This window comes from Colossoma macropomum, unplaced genomic scaffold, assembly GCF_904425465.1.
Source record: "Colossoma macropomum unplaced genomic scaffold, Colossoma_macropomum, whole genome shotgun sequence".
Taxonomy (NCBI): Eukaryota; Metazoa; Chordata; class Actinopteri; order Characiformes; family Serrasalmidae; genus Colossoma; species Colossoma macropomum.
In genome coordinates, this window is record NW_023494789.1 from 52,154,390 (window position 1) to 52,174,487 (window position 20,098).

At 41.5% G+C, this 20,098-nt stretch overlaps 1 protein-coding gene across 1 annotated transcript; it reads right to left on the reverse strand.

The window, feature by feature from the left end:
• Positions 1 to 16,035: 16,035 nt before the first annotated feature.
• On the reverse strand, positions 16,036 to 19,877 carry mych (myelocytomatosis oncogene homolog). The gene is made up of 3 exons (XM_036571600.1): positions 19,560 to 19,877; positions 18,270 to 18,833; positions 16,036 to 17,446 (listed from the first exon to the last, which is right to left on the reverse strand). Exons 2-3 carry the CDS (start codon positions 18,820 to 18,822, stop codon positions 16,911 to 16,913), a joined length of 1,089 nt encoding a protein of 362 aa, XP_036427493.1. The 5' UTR covers positions 18,823 to 18,833; positions 19,560 to 19,877; the 3' UTR covers positions 16,036 to 16,910.
• Between the last annotated feature and the right edge of the window lie 221 nt (positions 19,878 to 20,098).

The following is a 20,098-nucleotide window of genomic DNA, read 5'->3' on the forward strand; positions in this document are numbered from 1 at the left end:
GGTTTTTTTCCGACAGCAGTGATATTGTTCAGTATGCCTTTGCATATGCAGTTTCAAAGAAAATTAAATCTTACTGCGCTCAGCTTGTACTTTAGTGGATGAATGTTGTGCATGTAAGTGAGATGTTGAATGTGATGCAGCTCATCAAATCATGTAATTATAGACAGTATAGTTTTTGATCTGAATCTGAATTTAAATTGGAATTATTTTCTATAAATGAAGGTCTAGAGTTGATTTTTGGTCAAGAAGACTAGAACATCAGCTTTTTCTGGCTTAAATGCTGATTGTAGTTTGTCAGTATGCCATTATTGTTATGTCATGTAGATGTTTAGTTGTTTCTGACTGGTCTAACTCATCTACAGCCTTAAGACCTAGCTCTAATAGTTTATGTGCTCTTATGAGTTTATAGTGACTTATATGTAATATGTCATACATTCATATACTGACCTCTAAATGACTGTAATTCTGAGGATTGAGTGAGATGTGTTGTTTTTCTTCTCCCTGACTTGTGAGGTGACTTTAATACTTTAATAATTAATGTGTATGCACAAACACATTAGAAGTCAGTGTACAGAAACAACCCCTGGAAAAAATGCATATGGCCTATATGTGTGTATACGCCCCTCCACATCTCTGATAACTATAGAAGAAGGAAACTTTAACTTATGTTAGTGTAACAGGACTTTATGCCAAGTTTTAGATCATTTCTATAGACCTCTTAAGTTCGGTCCTAATTTGTAGTAGGCAGTACGCCCATATAAGGAATTCATAGTCAGGCCATTTATCACTATGGAGAAAAATGAACAGTAATTGCTGCTACTGCAAAAAATGTTCCAAAGCTGATATGTTTCATAGGTACATTTTCACTCTGAACATCACTGGATCCTTTGAATTATGAGGTCTGTAAAGATTCAGACTATAAATATTACTACAAGCAGCTAACGCTGCACACTGACCTGACGTCTTAAGACTGACCTCACCAAAATAGCCCACAAAACCAGCAGGCTTTGTCCAGTGTGGTGGTTTAGAGGCGTTTGGCAGTTTGAGGAGCTGGTTTTGGGGTATAAGAGTGGTGAAGTTTCACAGTAGACTTATATTCAGATAGATTTCAGATGTGTGGGGCTATTGAAGAGAAAGGCAGGCACTAAAATAACACAGACGAAAACAGTAGAACAGATTAAAAATAATAATAATAATAATAATAATAATAATAATAATGAAACCCAAAAATTGTTCAGGGTTTGATCTCACGGCGATGATTTACCATCCATTTAGAATTTATGAAAAACGCTTTGTTTTAAAGTCCTTTAAATGCAATTTAAATTACATTTAAAGAAATTTGACACACACACACACACACACACACACACACACACACACTCTGATTAGGTTCCTCTTATCCTCTGAGACTCTGAATAAAAGGGTGCTTAACATCCACATAGGACGGAACCTTTTTGTGTGCAGGAAAGTGGATACAGCATGACCTCTGACCTTTAGGGAATTAGGGTTCATTAGAGGATGACCAATAAACCCCACAGGCCACACCCCCTCCCAACCCCCCATTCAGCTCTCAGGGATTAGTGGTTTTTGTCCTGATAAATTTCACAACCGGAATTCAGTTCACTGATTTGGTTTCCGCCGCTGACTTTAACTCTGAGTGCTGTAGGAATCAAATCAGTGAAAGAAATTCTGGGTGTGAAATTTAAAAGTTAGCTTTTATTAATAATAATAATAAAAAAAAACTAGAAATGTTTTCATGAGTGATTTGGCAGCTTTAGCAACCTCCAGATGGTTGCTAGGGTGTTGCCTGGTTACTATGGTGTTTTACAGGGTTGATAGAGTGTTGCTGGGTAGTTGCTGTGGAATGCCAGCTGGTTGGTTAGGGTGGCTAGGGTGGTGTTAGGTGGTTGCTGTGGTATTCAAAGTGGCTGCTCGTATGTTGCTAGGTAGTTGCTATTCTATCCTAGCTAGTTGCTAGGGTGTTGCTAGCTGGTTGCATTGAGATTCCATGTGGTTTCATGAGGGTTACTAGGTTGCTGCTATGGTGTTCCAGGTGATTGCTAGGGTGTTGCTAGGTGGTTGATATGGTGTTGCTAGCTGGTTGCAGGGACATCCCAGGTGGTTTCATGGTTGTTGCTTCAGTGTTCCAGGTGGTTGCTAGAGTGTTGCTATGTGCTTGCTATGGGATCCTAAGTGGTTGCTAAGGGGGTTGCTATCTTTTCTTTTTCTAGAACCATTAGCCAACTGTGTTTGCACACAGATGAATTAGACCGCCACATTTAGCCCATCCATGCAGTGAAACACCCACATACATGCACACTAGTGAACACACACACTAGGCGCCGTGAGCACACTTGCCTGGAGCGGTGGGCAGCCGTATCCATACTGTCGGCCAAGGGGATCGAACTGGCGACCTTCCAGTCACAAGGCTGGTTCCCTAACCTCCAGACCATGACTGCTGCTAGGTGGTTGCTATGCCTATTGTTCATTCCTTTGGGAAAAAAGTCATCATTTTCCGATCATTATACGAAAAGCGTATGTCCGAACAAGCAGCTGTGTTCAAGCACACCATACATGGCCAATCAGACTGAACATTCTAGAACTGGAACAGTGTTGATATCTTGAAAACTACCAGTTAGCAGACAAAAATCCAGCAGTAGAAAAAGAAGAAGAAAATAACAGCAGAATAAATGGAGTTATAGCTAATTAGAGACTTCATTACACTCCTCAGGTTAAATCAGCAGCGCTCATAAAACAAGCCCTTTAAAATTGTCTTTAATTAATGTGATCAATAATCAGTGACTTCTAATGCTGCTTTTTGGACGTTACGACAAACTTAGATCAGGATTTTGATAAAATCACTTTCTCTGTAGACTTTATAATCACTACATTTGCTTTATTTTTTCATTTATCTTTTCTTATTGTGAATTTGATTGCAGTTCTTCAGAGTGGTGGAGATTTTAAATGCAAAGCGAAGTCACTTTTTATCATATATGTATTGTGTCCTGTATAATTCAGGCCTGCTGAATAATCACTGGCTAAAAGTTTCTTTTAAGGCTGTATGTAGGCCTAATAAATAAGAACAGTAAGTTTGAAAAGCTATTAAACAAGACAAACACATACATCCCATATAAATCTTGTAAAGTGATACAGTGAATGATAACAGTGCAGCACAAATCTGTGTCTGTTATGAAGCAGTTAAAGAAGATTTTCAGTTCCTATCAAAATTCAGTTTGTTTCTGGTTTCAGTTTTCGTTCCTTAAACCGGTTCGGCCCACCTTTAGGATGTTTTTTTTTTGTCATGTGTAGGTCAGTCTGCCAAAGTGCACTAAAATGGCTCCAATAAATGAAAACAGTGAATAGTTTAGAGCACATAAAAACATTTATGTTCCCCTAACTGGAATCAAAGTCTCCCAGAGTGGTTACATCACAGTCAAAGTGGTTATGAATGCACTGCATTGTGTCTAATTGTGGTCTAAAACATATTTTTATGGGGTAGGGGTACATTCAGGGTGTTATATAGCAAAATAGTCCCCAAAGAAAACATATATGACTTTATATATCCATTTTTTATGTTTTGTAATAACTTCATAAATATGTTCTAATATATATTTCATTTAAAATCTTATTTATTTGTATATTGTTTTGTATTTTTAGCACTTGGCCCACCATAACACATTGCACTTTGGCCCCCTTGGACACAAACGTTTGGGCTTCCTTGGCCTAAAAGGTTTTTTAAACTCCAATAGTTTCCGATAGTAAATAAAATGTCTATATCTGTGTTGTAGTCATGGCGACCCCTGGTTCCTGTCACCACCACTGTAAAGACATCTGAACTATTTCACTCCAAACCACTCTGAATCTCTCTGTTTACACCTCACACACTGAATTATGCAGACTGTTTGGGTGGAATTCCCCTTTAAAACTAGCAAAGTAATGGACCAGATGCTTCGTAGCTTCCTTAGGATAAATCGGACGCTTCCTGTGTTTCCAATGTGAGGAAGTGAGCGGTTCTCTCGAGGTGGAAGGTGAAACGGATGTCGGAAACGCTGCTGGCAGTGACGTGGTGTTTGCTGGTTCTGTACTCAGTGCCATCAGGGGTAAAGTGGTGCTGTAAGACTCACACTGTGCTATTCTTACACTCGTTAATTAATCCTCATGGTGCACATTTTGAGTTTCGACACATTAAAGCACCGTTATTATGCCTATATTCTCCAAACTGCTCCCTCCGCTCTGCTGACCTGGGCTGTTTCAATGCACTTTGACAGACTGGCCTACATACGACAGGGAAAATTACATCCTAAAGGCTTTTCTGTCTATAATGTAAGCTTCACTGTGCAAATGTTTGATCTGACTCAATCATGCCTACTGTGCGCTCGCCATGTTCATGAATTTTTGTTCACTAGTTTCAGTGGTTATGCAATTAATACACACCAAAACATGAATACATGTGGCATTTTAAGATCTGACAGGAGCACAGCTTCTGGAAAGGCTTCTAGATGTTGGAACATTGCTGTGAGGATTTGATTGAGCATTAGTGAGGTCAGGTACTGATGTTGGGTGGTCAGTTCTGCATCACTCCAACTCATCCCAAAGGTACTGGATGGAATTCCATCACTCCAGAGAACACAGTTCCACTGCTCCACAGCCCAATGCTGGGGGGGCTGTATACCCCTCTAGCCCACGCTGGGCACTGGGAGAATGAACTTATAAAGACACTGAAATCCTCAATGCCTCATATTTGAAAACCAATATCCAAATCTCTCTATTTCACAGTATTTTTGTGACCCCTAATTCCAATTAACTGAAAACTATAGCCTATTTAATAATTCCATATTTTTTTACCATGTAAAATGTTGTTCTCATAATACTGTAAAATGTGAATAAAGTGTTGGTTTAAGTTTTGGGGTCTAGTTTATAGCATTTCAATCTACACTTTATGTTATAACTGAATAACAATAATTATTATGACTGTTCTTAGGTCACCAACAAGCAAGTATGCCAGCAACACCTCAGCAACACCTTAGCAACCTTAGCAACCACCTGGGATACCCAACAACCTAGAAACAGCTTCATGACCAGCTAACAAGCTGGAATACTACTGCAAACTTGTGGCAACAAGTTGAGGCAACAAGTTGACGTTGAGTATGTTACAATAGAGGAATGCTGGTGAACCATATACAGCACATCCTCCATAAATCACCATGCAAAGAACCATTTAAGCATGCAAGTGGTTCTTTGAGTGTTCCCAGTTCTACACAGAACCATTGCCTTTACTAAAGAATGTGTTAGTGTAGATGATACTCTGTGATGGACAGCTGTTGAGGTCCAGCTGTGAGATGCACTTGTGTTTCTCAGTATAGGAATGGAGTCTCCTGGAATGCACTGATGTTAACCCCACCACCCCCCACCCCCCAACAGAGGGTGTAGTCATAAATCACTAAATCACTCACACACGCACATCACGGCCTGTCAGGAACCTCCATAGAACCGCTGCCCCCCCGCCCCCTATCCCGCCCCCCATCTGCCCCCCAGGGTGTTTCACACACTCGAGCCACCGAGCGTCCACCTGTCCTGCTCCACGGTCTCCAAAAAAACCCTCACGTGTCGTCTTCATGTGCACTTTGGTGACCATCTGACGTTTCAGCTCTGAGCCCTCGAGTGAATTCAGAGGCCTCAATTCTGACAAGCAGCAATTTACTTCTTTTTAAAGAGCCAGAGATGAGCTAACATTCCCACTGTAATTGACACGTCAATCAATTACATAATCATACAGTCTGTAGTAAAGACAGTGGTTCTGTTTAGCACCATGAACACTCAGAGAACCATTAGCACACCTTCTGTTTTTTAACGATTGCTTATGATTTTGAAAACAGGGCTCGTTTTGTCCAAACGCTACACACAGTTCACACAGCAGAACACCTCAGATCTCCCATATGGGAAAAAACATTCCAAACACTAAACTGTATTTCTGAATATTTTGCCATATTAACCAAACATATTTTTAAATGCATATATTTATGGGGAAATATTACACATAGAAATGTTCCATACAAAAATAACTGTATGTAAATATGTTTATCAAATCCATCTGAAAACGTATGAAAATATCCAGAATCCTGTCTGATGCTCTTCACTGTCTGATACCTTTAGAAATGAATTTGTGTTCCAGTATCTTCATTTTAAATCTGATCAGATGATCCTTTAACAGGACAGAAGCGAGTGTTGTGGGTATTGATACTCTGTGAAAATGCAGTTATGATCTGATATCTTGTGTATGTGAAATACATTGTGTGTGAGAGTCTGACTGCAGACGTACATGGTTAATGTAAAGTACAGTGCAGATCACAGAAGAACATTTAGTTACATCTGGAACCTTCATTACACTCAACTGAGCACATATTTTAAACATGTATTCAACAAATACCGTTTTGGCTGTTTTCATACATTGCATAAATATATTTGATAAATACATTTGGAGTATATTTTTTCCATATGGGCTCAAAACATCTGATTCTGTCTGAAACAGCTACACACCGCTGTGCTCAGACTAAAACACCTTTAACATTCCTGCTTTTCTATTCCTGCTAATCTATTCTAATACAGTCATACAACAAACAAGAGCCTAATCTTTCTCCTGTTGAGATTGGTGCAAGACTAAATTAAGATTATTTAACTTATTTCTAGACAATTTTACTTGTTTTGAGTAATTTTCTTTAATTGTTTTGAGTAACATTTTCACTATATTGGCAGATCTTTTTTCTTATTGTAAGTAATGTGATTTAAATCAGCTAAATTATCTGCCACTAAAATGATCTATTAGTGAGATAATTTTACTTAAGGCAAGTGTTTTTTCACCATCTTAGCAAAAAAGGGTTTAAGAAATAAGGGGCTAAATAAGGGGCTACATAGAACGGTTTTAGAGTTTCTTTAAGGAACCACATACAACTGGTAACCGTGCCAAAACCAATGGAGATAAATTAAAAATGTCTCTTTACGTGTTCACAGTTCTGTATAACCACCGTCTTTGCTGAAGAACCACTTTTTTAAGAGTTTACAGCATTGCTTAAAGAACGCTTTGAGGAACCTTGTTTTTAAGAGTGTGTGAACATTTCATGATAAATGGACCAAAAGAAATGATCCAAAATGACTGAAATTAAAATCTGTTTACAGTAAATTCCATTAAAATTTGTGCTGAGTTTTTGTTCTAACAGTGACGTTCTGTTTCTTTGTTGTTGCAGCGTTCTACTGACACATTGTGAGAGGTGCGTTGGTGGTGTCAGAAGCTCAGTTGATGAATTTTCCCCCGAGGCTCCTCAACCCTCTCTCTCTCCCTAAGGGCTGAGCGTTACGGTAAGAGCTGTTTGAAATTCAGCCTTCAAACCCTCTTTAATGTCTTATTGACTCGGACAGAAGGAGAGACATGTTAACACAAACATTACACCTCCTCTCGTCACTCTCCCAGGGGGGAACATATGGGCCGTCCAAACAGGACCCTGCTAAGACCAACAGGCCAATAAAGCCCTTCACTAAACTACTCTCACTTACGACACTCAGCAACTCACTCGGTTCACATATTCTATCTACTTTCACGCCTGTAATTACCGATAAGAGCTGCGTCTACACAGCTGCCTGTAGACACAACAGAGACGGCTCAAATATACGTTCCTTCACAACTGAGGTCTGACTTCTCAACTCACCGTTGGCTTGAAATTCCAGAATTCTTGTGGGAAAGTGGATGGGAACTTTGGAATCCCAAGACTTCAGATGTGTGCACTGAAAGATAACGAATAAATGCTAAAATAAAGGTCAAGAGCTTCAGGGAAGTTATGTCCTGTGCTCAAAAGCCTGTTCTAGCTCTAACCTTTCAGAAAAGACTATATAGAATCATTTCTTCTTCTTTTGCTTTGGTAGAAAAGGTGCTTGAAAAAGAACAAAAAAACAAGCATCTCCATTTTTTTTGCAGTTTTACTTTTCTGAATAATTTGAGCTCAGCAGCTGCTCTTTACATTGTTGGAAATTTTATGATGATTTGTCTATTAGAAATTCTCCAAAATCGCTTGGAATAAAACCTCTCTGCATTAACTTACATTGAACTTACCATTTTAGAGAAATGACCAGAAAGTTGGAGAAAAGACCATGAAGTTAGAGAAAAGACCATAAAGTTGGAAAAATGACCATGTAGTTGGAGGAAAGACCATACAGTTGGGAAAATGACCATGTAGTTGGAGGAAAGACCAGAAAGTTGGAGAAATGACCATAAAGACCATAAAGCTGGGGAAAACACCTTGGAGTTGGAGAAAACACTTTACAATTCCAATTGGAGAAAAAAATTGTAAAGTTGGAGAAAATATTAAAACATCATGGTGTTTGAGAAAGGACCTCCTCTAGAACCCGTACAGAACGCAGCAGCACGGATCCTCACAGCACCAACACAGAGAGCTCATATCACCCCGTTACACACTGCACTGACCGCCTGGATCTGTTAGAGAGAGTTTAAAGCTCTGCTGCTGGTTTTTAAAGCTCTAAATGACCTTAAAGCTCCTGACATGTCTGTTTATGATCTCAGATCTGCAGATTCTGACCTTCTGAACTCCTTCAGTAAAACACAGAAAACGTGGAGAGACTCTTTCAGTTATTCTGCTTCTAAACTGTGGAGCTCAGTTCAGCTTTTATTAGACAGTCGAGCTCAGAGCTCACTTTTAATAAACACCTGAAAACGCAGCTCTTAAACTCAGAGCTTCAGTAAAAGCTCTTTGGTCTTTATCTCTTTGATCTGATCTGAGTTATTGACTTATATGATTTTACATTAATGCTTATAGTTCCTTCTGTTATTGTTCTATGACTAAAGAGTAAACACTTTGGTTGGTATGTGGTTGTGGAGAACCTTTAGCACCATTATCCATGTTGTAGAGTTAGAGCCCCAGGCTTTAAACAGCTGAAGCTGAGTACAGAAATGCTGCTCCATGTTCATTCATCTCCTTGGCAGCCTCAGGCGAGAACTCACAGCCCCGAGAAATACTACGAACTTATGCAAAGTACCAGGTATGTGTAACTGAAAATATCCTGAGAGAGCAGTGCTGTGTCCTCTTTCTCTCCCTCTCTCTCTCTCTCTCTCTCTCTCTCTCCCTCTCTCTCCCTCTCTCTCCCTCTGTCTCTCTCTCTCTTTCTCTCTCTCTTTCTCTCTCTCTCTCTCTCCCTCTCTCTCTCTCTCTCTCTCTCTGTCTCTCCCTCTCTCTCACTCTATCTCTCTCTCTCTTTAAAAACATTATGTTGACCCTCGGTTATTCTCTTATCATTCACTATCAGTCCCGGGGCTGTTTGCTCTGATCTTCGGTGTTCCTGCAGTTAAGGTGGAATGTTCCTTTGGAATTCCAGGCTGATCTGGCTCCTCAGGCGGCTCTGAAGGACTGAAGACACGTTGACACGGACGTGTGATATTTAAACATACAGATGTTGCTTCCTCTTATAAAAAAGCCTTTGATCTCCCTGTTAGCCCAACACATTTTGATGGCACTCGTTCACAGCAGCGCATGGAGAAGTTCAGATGTTCTCTGATGCTGCTTCACAATTATTCGCCTTCAACTCACAACTGGAACATAACCAGCATCACCGTGTCAGTGCGGTCAATTTTGCAGAAGAGTGACCAGCTTCACACCAACAGCCAAATTCTAACCTGACAGTTTTCAACAATTCATCGCTCTCTTTCTGTTATGTACCTTTTTCCTTTCATTTTTTCACTTCCCATCCCTCCATTCTTCCTCAAACTGGTTTCAGTTATACTGATTATACTGTACTGTATAAACTTATACTGTATACAGAACCGATAGATAGTTTCACATTGTTTTTGATGTTATGTCCTTATTTATTATATATTAATGTGTTTTAGTTACCTCTCTCTCACTTCCCATCCCTCACTGTTTACTGAAAAGGCATCTCTAACCCCATCTAACAGGGCGGCTCAGCTACTCATGCAGTTAAGGCTAGGCTAGTTAAGGCAAGGCCACTCATACAGTTAAGGCTAGGCTGGTTAAGACTAGGCCACTCATACAGTTAAGGCTAGGCTAGTTAAGGCTAGGCCACTCATACAGTTAAGGTTAGGCTAGTTAAGACTAGGCTACTCATACAGTTAAGGTTAGGCTAGTTAAGACTAGGCCTCTCATACAGTTAAGGCTAGGCTAGTTAAGGCTAGGCCACTCATACAGTTAAGGCTAGGCTAGTTAAGACTAGGCCACTCATACAGTTAAGGCTAGGCTAGTTAAGGCTAGGCTACTCATACAGTTAAGGTTAGGCTAGTTAAGACTAGGCCTCTCATACAGTTAAGGCTAGGCTAGTTAAGGCTAGGCTACTCATACAGTTAAGGTTAGGCTAGTTAAGACTAGGCCACTCATACAGTTAAGGTTAGGCTAGTTAAGACTAGGCCTCTCATACAGTTAAGGCTAGGCTAGTTAAGGCTAGGCTACTCATACAGTTAAGGCTAGGCTGGTTAAGGCTAGGCTACTCATACAGTTAAGGCTAGGCTGGTTAAGGCTAGGCCACTCATACAGTTAAGGCTAGGCTAGTTAAGGCTAGGCCACTCATACAGTTAAGGTTAGGCTAGTTAAGGCTAGGCCACTCATACAGTTAAGGTTAGGCTAGTTAAGACAAGGCTACTCATACAGTTAAGGCTAGGCTAGTTAAGGCTAGGCCACTCATACAGTTAAGGTTAAGCTAGGCTAGTTAAGGCTAGGCTACTCATACAGTTAAGGCTAGGCTAGTTAAGGCTAGGCTACTCATACAGTTAAGGCTAGGCTAGTTAAGGCTAGGCTACTCATACAGTTAAGGCTAGGCTACTCATTCAGCTAAAGCTAGTCATACACTTAAGGCTAAGCTACTCACACAGTGAAGGCTACTTATACAGTTAAGGTTACAGTTAAGGCTGGGCTACTCATACAGTTAAGGCTGGGCTACTCATACAGTTAAGGCTAGGCTATTCATACAGTTATGGTTAAGCTAGTTAAGGCTGGGCTACTCGTACAGTTAAAGCTAGGCTACTCGTTCAGCTAAAGCTAGGCTACTCATACAGTTAAGGCTAATAAGCTATTCATAAAGTTAAGATTAGGTTACTCATACAGTTAAGGCTAAGCTACTCAGACAGTTAAGGCTAGGCTAAGTATATGTTGGTCAAACAGTTATGGTTAGGCTACTCGTACACTTAAGGCTAAGCTACTCACACAGTGAAGGCTACTTATACAGTTAAGGTTACAGTTAAGGCTAGGCTACTCATACAGTTAAGGCTAGGCTACTCATACAGTTAAGGCTAGGCTACTCATACAGTTAAGGCTAAGCCACTTGTACAGTGAAGGCTACTTATACAGTTATGGCTAGGCTGTTCATAAGACTAGGCTACATGTATAGTTAAGGCTAGGCTACTCAAACAGTTAAGGCTAGGCTACATGTACAGTTAAGGCTAGGCTACATGTACAGTTAAGGCTAGGCTACTCATACAGTTAAGGCTAGGCTACATGTACAGTTAAGTGTGGGCTACTGGTGCACTGAAGACTAGTCTACAGCTAATCTACCTGTTGATTTCTCTATTACTTTACGTGAGCCTGTGCCATCCATATGCTAGTTAACGGTGAGCTTTCTCGTGCTCTTTGTAGGAAATGGCACAATAGAATAACTTTAAAATACCTTTATCTTCTCGTTTGATCAGTAATATAGCCAACTATGGAGCTTGTAGCCTAAACTGAGCAGTGACTTCAACTAATCAGCATGCTAACCACATTACAAGTGGTCTGAATAAAAAATAAATGATAAAGTTTACGTTTTTAAAAGTATAATGACATTTATATCACAGCTGTGTAATATGATAGCATAGTGCATAGTTCATAGCTAAGCACAGTGGGCAACCAACTGTTCTGAGGTCAGCTGAGAACCGGTCACTGCTGGTTTGATAGTCTGGAGATGCAAGCTTTCCTGCGTAACAGGCTACTGCATTATCAGGACGTCATGTTTCCACAGTGACTCTGATGATTATGTGAAGTAAAATGATTGCCAACCATAGACTTTGAGTGGGTTTAAACAGGAGACAGCAGATACTCGTCTGATTGAATCTCTGGAGATAAAGACTGGATTCATCAACACTGAACGAATGAGACTTGATACCAGCCACGGTGCACTTTCTCTATCTTAGGATCTTAGCAAAGCAGCAGCTGATCTGTTTCATCATCACCTACTTTAGCACCTCAGTGCCCCGAGCGCCAAAAGCTCAGGAGCCAATCAGCTGACGGTGCATTTCCATTCTAAAAGACGACCGCAGACTGCTTGGAGACTAGAGCCTCTTTAGGCCGCTCGATAGCGTCCATTGTAGCACAAAAGATGAAAGGGAACAATGGAGGTCTAAAACTCGTTCAGACACTTTTGTGTGAGGGCCGTCGGTGCTGTGGCTCATTTGTCCCTGCTTTGTGTTGTGTGAAGGACCTGGTAGTGGTCACTTTACTACTGAGTGAGAGTGACCTTCTCCCATTTGCATTTCAGAGGCCTTGAGGGACAATTCCACCGATTCCTCAATATTTCTGCGGAATCAAACGGCTGAGATGTAATCAGAGTCGTTCAGAGTGGTTTGGTGTGAAACACTGTTCTAGATAAACTTACTGAGTCAGAACTGTTCACAGTGGTGGTGATAGGAACCAGACGTCCACCTCTAAAAGCTCCCTCACAGAAAGTTACTACACGAAATGGTTATGAATTCACTGCCTGATGACTGAGACACTGTTTCATGATAGTTTTGGGAGGTTTTTGGCCTTAAACTCCATTCATGGTGGAGGAATACATAATATGCAGGGTGTTGTGGGGCAAAATAGTTCCATGGTTTTAGGTAAACTCCTAGAAAAAGGGATCTATATTGTATTAAGAAGAGGTTTTATGAATTGTAATAATATCCAAACCCGTTTTGGTGCTATATAGAACAGTTTTTGTAAGGTTCTTTAACCCTATACAACCAGAACAAATTTACCATGCAGAGAACTGTTAGTGCATTCAGATGGTTCCACGATTTGCTTCACATTTGCTTCCCTCAAGAACCTTTCAGTGGATGGTTCTTTAGAGAACGAGATATGAGTGTGAAGAAGACCGTTTCTGAAGTATAATAATGTAGAATTTCTTTTGAGTTGGTTTACATTATGAGAAAGTTCTCCAAAGCTTTAAAACGTTCTTCACACTCTTTTTTTCCAAACAGGTGGTGGTTCCTCTGTGGCTTGGCTCCAAGAGCCCTTTTGGCACCTTTATTCAGTGAAACAAATTAACCGCAGATCAGGTTTAAGTGTTGTATTTAAGCAGTGACCTTCTTGAAATGCCACAAATGAGAGTGACTCATTAGTGAACCGAGTGGAGCAGAACTTGGAACATCTGCCAGTTCAGGTTCCTGGAGTGCTGCAGGTTTGCCAGCTCTGCACGCTGCGGTTTTTAAGGGTGATTCCTGGACAGCCGTCCAAAAACTCAGGTTTAAAATAGAACAGAATGGAGCCGTGAGTGTAGAACGCGCTGCTGTGGAGCTCCAGGCGTGCAGCGGTCCGTCTCTCAGAGCTCCTCTGTGAAGTCAAGCGTGGCCACGTAGAAGATAAACAGTGGTGGGAAGCGTGTGGCACACTTGGTGGGGCAGCAGTGCTGGTTCACTGGAGGAGCATCGGAAGACTTAGTGACTCAGAGAACTCGCAGAGTTCAACCAGATACCAATGATGTAAGACTGAGTGACCTAACGAGCCTCAGTCTTCACTGACCAAGTGTGTATTTATGTCACTCTCTGTGAAAGAAGGAAGGAAGGAAGGATCCCATGTTTGCATCCTTTCACTAGTCAGGGTTCCATCCAGTTAGATTCAAGCAAATTACCCTCCTGGGCAAAAAAAAAATGGGCCCAAACTGTTTTAAATCTAGTCTAAACATCTCATGTTTCTCATTTTGAGATGGTTGCATGAATATTATAAGATTATCAATCTTATTTCTAGATGTTTTTTACTTGTTTAAAGTAATTTTATCAAGTAATATGATCTCACTATCATATTAGCAGATAATTTTGCTGCTTTCACGCATATTTAATAAAATAAGCAAAATTATCTGCCAATACACTGCAAAGAAATAATATCTTAACAAGTGAAAACTTCTTAAATGTAGTCAATAAATCTAATATTTCTCATTACGAGACTGTTGTAAGAATATTTCCTGTTTCTGTACAGTTTTTACTTGTTTTAAGTGATTTTATCTAGTGAAAGTGTCTTATTCCACTGGCAGATTAGTTTACTTGTTTTGAGAAACAATGATGATTTAGTTCATTTCAAGAAGTGATGCTTTAAACAAGTAGAATGATCTGCCAATGGAACGACACTCTCAGAAGATAAAACTGCTTAAAACAAGTAAAAGATGTTTAGAAATAAGTGAAATAATCTCACAATGTTCTTGTGTATGTGTAGACACAGTGTGCAGTGTAGACGCAGTAAGTCAGTGTGGAGGGTTTTTCACTCTGATTTCTGTAAGTGTTGTAGTTTAGTGTGTGAATATTCAGTCTTTTACAGAAAGTAGAGTCAGTATTGATCCACTCAGCACTGACGGCTTCAGACAGCTGAAAAACACTGCTGAGCTAGTTTGTGTTTAATGTGAGACCAAATATTCACTATAGGGTTTAAATCTGGACTCTGTCCAGCCAGAACCAGCTGTAAACACCATTATATTTTAGGCTTGGCCCATTTTTTTTGCCCGTAAGTGACCGAAACGTCACAAAGAAATGATGCTGCTGCTCCCTACAAAACTCTACGTCACGTCTTTAATGTTGAGCAGCTTCTCGTTTATTTGTATGGCTGTATTTACACTGTAAGAACACAGAGACAAAAAGCTCCGGCAAACAGACTGACTCAGGATCTGCAGCAGCACCGGTTTTACCATCTAACGTCACCATAATGTTTTTTATTTTACAATAACGGAAACATCCGATCAGTCATATGATCTTTTTACAGTATTTATTCAGCAAAATGCTTCTGTCATATTTCGTTACATTAAAATTACCAGGGAAAAATGTGTTCACCTCCACTGAGCACACACACCTGCTCACATTCATGACTAATTTATTCAATATTTGCTGTTCTTTTTAATCCAATACGTCAAAATATGCATAAACATACATGCATGGAAACCTACTGAGAGCAGGTTTGATATATCTTACAGTACGCCCATAAAATTAAAGGTTCTAAAGAGTTCTCAGCACAGTTTCACAGAGGGTAGAAGCAGAAATGTGAGGAGCGGTTTGTGAACTGCTGCTTTAAAGAACCACATACAACAAGTTTTCCATCATAGGGAAGAACCGTTTAACCATCAAACTGTTCTGATTATGGTTATAACCATTGCTTGCACTAAAGAACTCAAAGAACCCCACTGTACATTCTTCAAAAGGTTCGTGTGATGCTGTAGAACCACTTTTGAATCTCTAAAAAACTTTCAGTGGACGGTTCCTTCCAGAATGACGTGAATAAGAAGAACCATTTTTTGAGTTTAAGGTACCGCCACATAATGTAAAGAGTTCCAAGAAGAACCCTTAAATTGGTGTAAGGACCTTTCAAAGGCTCTTACACGCACAACTCAATGGCTGCTTCTCAAAATGCTCCTTATGAACCTTCAGATGGTCCAGATTTTTGCTCCATCACTATATACTGAGAATTTAATTGGAGCAAAATTATGGACCGTCTGAGAACCAGCTAGAGAACAGTTGACATAAGGAACCAGAGAACCTTTTGTGGCACCTTTTAAGACTATTACTGGTTCTCCTGGACTTCTTTCCCTATACTTTATCTGGATTACTGGAAACATGTAGGAAACTGGTCTTGTTCTTCATTTTTATGCAGAGGGGTATCAATGATGAGGCTGATATTTGCATGAATTTAAGGCAGAATTTGTTTTTGTTCTATTAACTGTTACTGTTAAAAGTACACCTTGACCCAAATTCCACTAATAATGATCTCTAAATGAGTCATATAATGTATGTAAAAGCTCATAAGAAAATGAGAGAAAGGCATTGTCCACTTTTTAATAACAGTATAAAACAAAGTGCTGCTAAAAAACAGAACAGAACTCCTTAAAATTTGCAAACAAACCAAGAAATAAAACGGCTAAATAATTTATAATACATAATTAAGAAACTAACATTTACACAAAAATAACAAAGGAAGAGGATTCTATACAGGTGCCATTATGAAGGCAATAACATTCCCAGGCTTTTTGGTAGAGGTAGATAAAGAGAAAGGAAACAAGACAGAGAAATTATACAACATTGAACAGGCAAAGAAAGAGTGAGATTCAAGTATTAACACTTTTTATGAATGACACTCCAAACTAAACATAATAAGCTATGCATGAATTTCAACCAACTGGTCTTGTCTTTCCAGTTTAAATCAAACTTGGACAAGTGGCAACACGTTATTTCCATTAGTGAAGCGAATACAAGCTTACGAGCTTTTACGGACGTCATATTTGTCCCTGGATACCTGCGTCTGTTTACTTTGGATCCAGCCCAAAATAACACGCGCAAGAGGGGGTGTGATGTGATCATGGATCAGACTAACAATGGTTCAGGCTAGGAAGAGCTTCAGCTCTACATACAGTATACGAAACACAGTTTTCGTTAAGACTAATGATTGTGGCATAGCTCTAAAAGGACTACTCTGAGAACAACGTTGCATTGACATGCATGTTTTTCCTAAAAAGGAACTTTACAAATGGGAAGAAAAAGCCATCTCCTTAGAGATTAAGTCAGTCAAAAGTGGTGCGTTGCTTGTGCATGGCAACACTGTCACCCAGCCCCGTGTGCCGGCTCAGTCCGAAAAAACTGAACCCCAGCCAACACCGCGGCTGCACTCCAGTCCCTAAAACGTCCTAGTGAAGAAGCCTCAGAGCCTCTTGAGCTGCTCTAGTCTGGCCTTGAGCTGCTCCTGCCTCTGTCTGAGTTTGTCCTTCTTTTCGCCCAGTCTCTGGTCTTCCGACTCCAGGTTCCAGATGCTCTCCTTCGCCCGTTTTAGGATCACCACCTTGGAGGCTTTGTCATTGTTGGACAGTTCGGGGACGTTGTCTCGAAGGCGAAGGAAGCAGTTCTTCAGCTCGTTCCGCCGCTGCCTCTCCATCACGTTGTGGGTCCTCCTCCTCTCCTCCTCGTCCTCTGTGTCGGCACTGTGACGTGTGGTCAAGTTCCGGGAGCGCCCGGAGTGCTTCAGAGAGTCGCCGGCGCCCCGGGAGCGCTTCGCGCACGGGGAGGGAGGGGGTGGGGAGGCGGGCCGAGGGGCGGCGTAGTTGTGCTGCTGCTGGATCTCGAGGTGGCAGCGCTTCAGAGCGCGCAGCTGCTCTCGCCGGCTGTCCTCCTGCTGCTGCTGGTACTGGGAGCGCGTGAGGGTGCTGCACCGGCGAACCGTCACCACGTCGATCTCCTCTTCTGTGGAATGCAAAAACAGAAATGCATTTAGGAAAAGAACCCAAAAAAGACAAACATTGCTTAAGAGGAACTATTACTGCTAAACTGTTTGCAACACTGAAATCAAGGTTGTGCTTGAACAGAACCACGTCTGTTTTTAATAGCAGTATAACAGCACCGAGTTTGCAAATGACAGCTAAAGATTTTCTATTTTAGAGCTTTTTTTTAATAAGACGTCAATCTACATGACATAAAACAAAGCAGAAAGCTCAGTTTAACATATTCTTTTGTCAACAACTCCAAAAAAAACCACAACATCCTCTCAGCCTATTATTTTACGCAACCAGACTTAACTAACCTACACACTGGTGGTTCTTCAAGCTTTCTTTAGTAAAGGCAACTGTTCTATTTAGAACCTCTGAGGACAGTTCTATACAGCACCAAAAAAAAACGTTCTTCTATTGTGATATCGAGTTTGTTACAGAAGAACCATTTCTTGGTGCTGAGAAGAACCATATACAACACATTCTCCATCAATCTGAATAGCCATTTTCACCATGCAAAGAACAATTTAAGCATGGTTCTAAACAGAACCACTGCCTTTACTAAACAACACTTCAAAAAACCTTTTTTTTTTAAGAGCGTAGCCGAAAGAGCGAAGAGAATCCAAATCCACCCCAGTATTTTGTTGCAGCCGCCCCGCTTCTCTATTACAGCGCAAACCGGCCTGCTGTGGTGTGCACGCAGCTGGAGCGAAATCCCGGCATGGATTTCCTAAGTTTGCTCTAAGGTACTTAAAAAGGTGAAACAGTCTTTCCTTTCGAAATAAAAAAGAAAAGCTCACCAGAATCGCTAGCAGACGACTCTCCACCGGCGGATAGCGAGCCGTAATCGGACGAGGACTCGCTCTGCTCCGGACTATCCAGCAGTAAGTCCTCGCTCTCTAGCAAGTGGCACGCCAGCGCCGCGTTGTGGCAGTCCAGCGTAGAGCCGGCGATCTCGGCGAAGATCTGGGTGTCTATGTCGGAGAGCAGCGGGCTGGTGGAGAGCACGGAGGACAGCTTCTCCTCGATCTCGCCCTCGCTCTCGTTCTCGTTCTGCTTCTCTCCAGTGCAGGGCCACAAGCAGTCCTCCGAGACGGGGCTGATAAGGTCGCCGCAGTTCCAGTTCATGTGGAAGAAGTCGCTGTCCTCCAGCAGGAGCTCGGACACCAGCTCCAGCTGCTCCATGCTGGACAGCGGCTTGGCCAGGCCGGGTTTGAGCGGCGGCGATTGCGGCGGCGTGGGCAGAGCGTTTGCCTGCAGGTCCTTAATCAGACTCTGGCAGAACTCATCGTCGAACAGCAGCGGTTCCGACTCGCTGAGCCAGTCGTGCGACGGAGAACAGCTCGGCAACATGTTGGAGAAACCTGGACAAAAGACCCCCAGAAAACAAAAAAGTGAGCAGAAACTCCCGGAGTCGCCGTTTAGCTGTAGATCCAGCGACCACGCGGCTCAGACTGTCTGATTCCCCGGCAAAGCGCAGCTCTATTACTGTTTACAATTCAGCGCTCCGCCCCTTTGCCGGTCATGGGCGGAGCTTCTGCTTCCTGCTCAGCGGTGACATCATGCAACAGCTGGAACTGGAAAGCCCGACACGCCACGTTTTTAACTCAAGTTTCCAAAAAGCGTGCAAACTGACCTACAATAGCATTTAAAACAGCGAAAAAGGTTTTCCCAGGCGATCGCACGCACCCTGCTTACTCTTCCATCACTGATGCGGTCTCATTTTCTTAATTTTCTATTTTCTTGTTTTTTAAAGCCTTTAAAATGCCATTTTCTTTTGCTTTCCAACTGTTTTTTTGTTATGTACAATTTTGCATTTTTGCGAAAGGCTGCTGTTTATGTTCTTGAGACGATTTAAAAGGTAAAAAATATAATATAGTAAAATAAAATAAAATAAAATAAAATACGAAAACATAAAAAACGTTAGACGAACAAGCCCATGCTAAAAATACTTTTCACACACGCAAAAAATTAAAAAATAAGAAATAAAATATAAACTATAAATAGCCCTAAGAGACGCAGCAGCCGGCATGCCGGCAAAGGCAGAAGCATGCACCAAAAGAAAAATACAAAATAAAAGCCCGACTCACCGTTTTCTTCAGCAGCACTGATAAAGCCGGGTATAAACCGTAGGTCGGTGAGATTCGGCTAACGAATCAAATTATAATTATCTTTAAAACAGTCCGAGGCTCTAAGAATCATGTCCAGAGGCGCACGCGGGTGCCGGCGAGGCAGTGGGTGTGGCGGAGAAGGGATTTAACTTTATACAACCGGAGCGCCTTCTGTGTCCGTCCGCTCTCAGATTCGCGCCAAAACCGCTTCTGGGAAATGTTGAATCAAATCTGTCCGGATTATTATGCCGGATTATCCCTCGGGGGCGGTTATGTGGGGGCGTTCTTATCGCACAGCGCGTTAAACGCAAAGGTTTTGTAAACAAGCGGCACAAAAGGGGGCTGAATAGTGCCGGCGCGGAGGGATACCGAGGCACTACTGAAATTCCAAGAAAACCAGGGCGCGAGCTGGAGGACACGTGTCCGTGTTTCACAAAAGCCGGGTGCCCGTTTGTCAGAAATGCGGAGTTTGGCAGTTTTTAGAATTTCCCGTTCCACCTTAAATGGTGCAGCACTTG

Excerpts from the sequence above, each read along its gene's own strand:
- mych (XM_036571600.1), bottom strand. The coding sequence starts at position 18,822 with ATGTTGCCGAGCTGTTCTCCGTCGCACGACTGGCTCAGCGAGTCGGAA. Across the intron at positions 17,447-18,269 it reads GTCGTCTGCTAGCGATTCTG|AAGAGGAGATCGACGTGGTG; the intron begins GTGAGCTTTTCT and ends TGCATTCCACAG.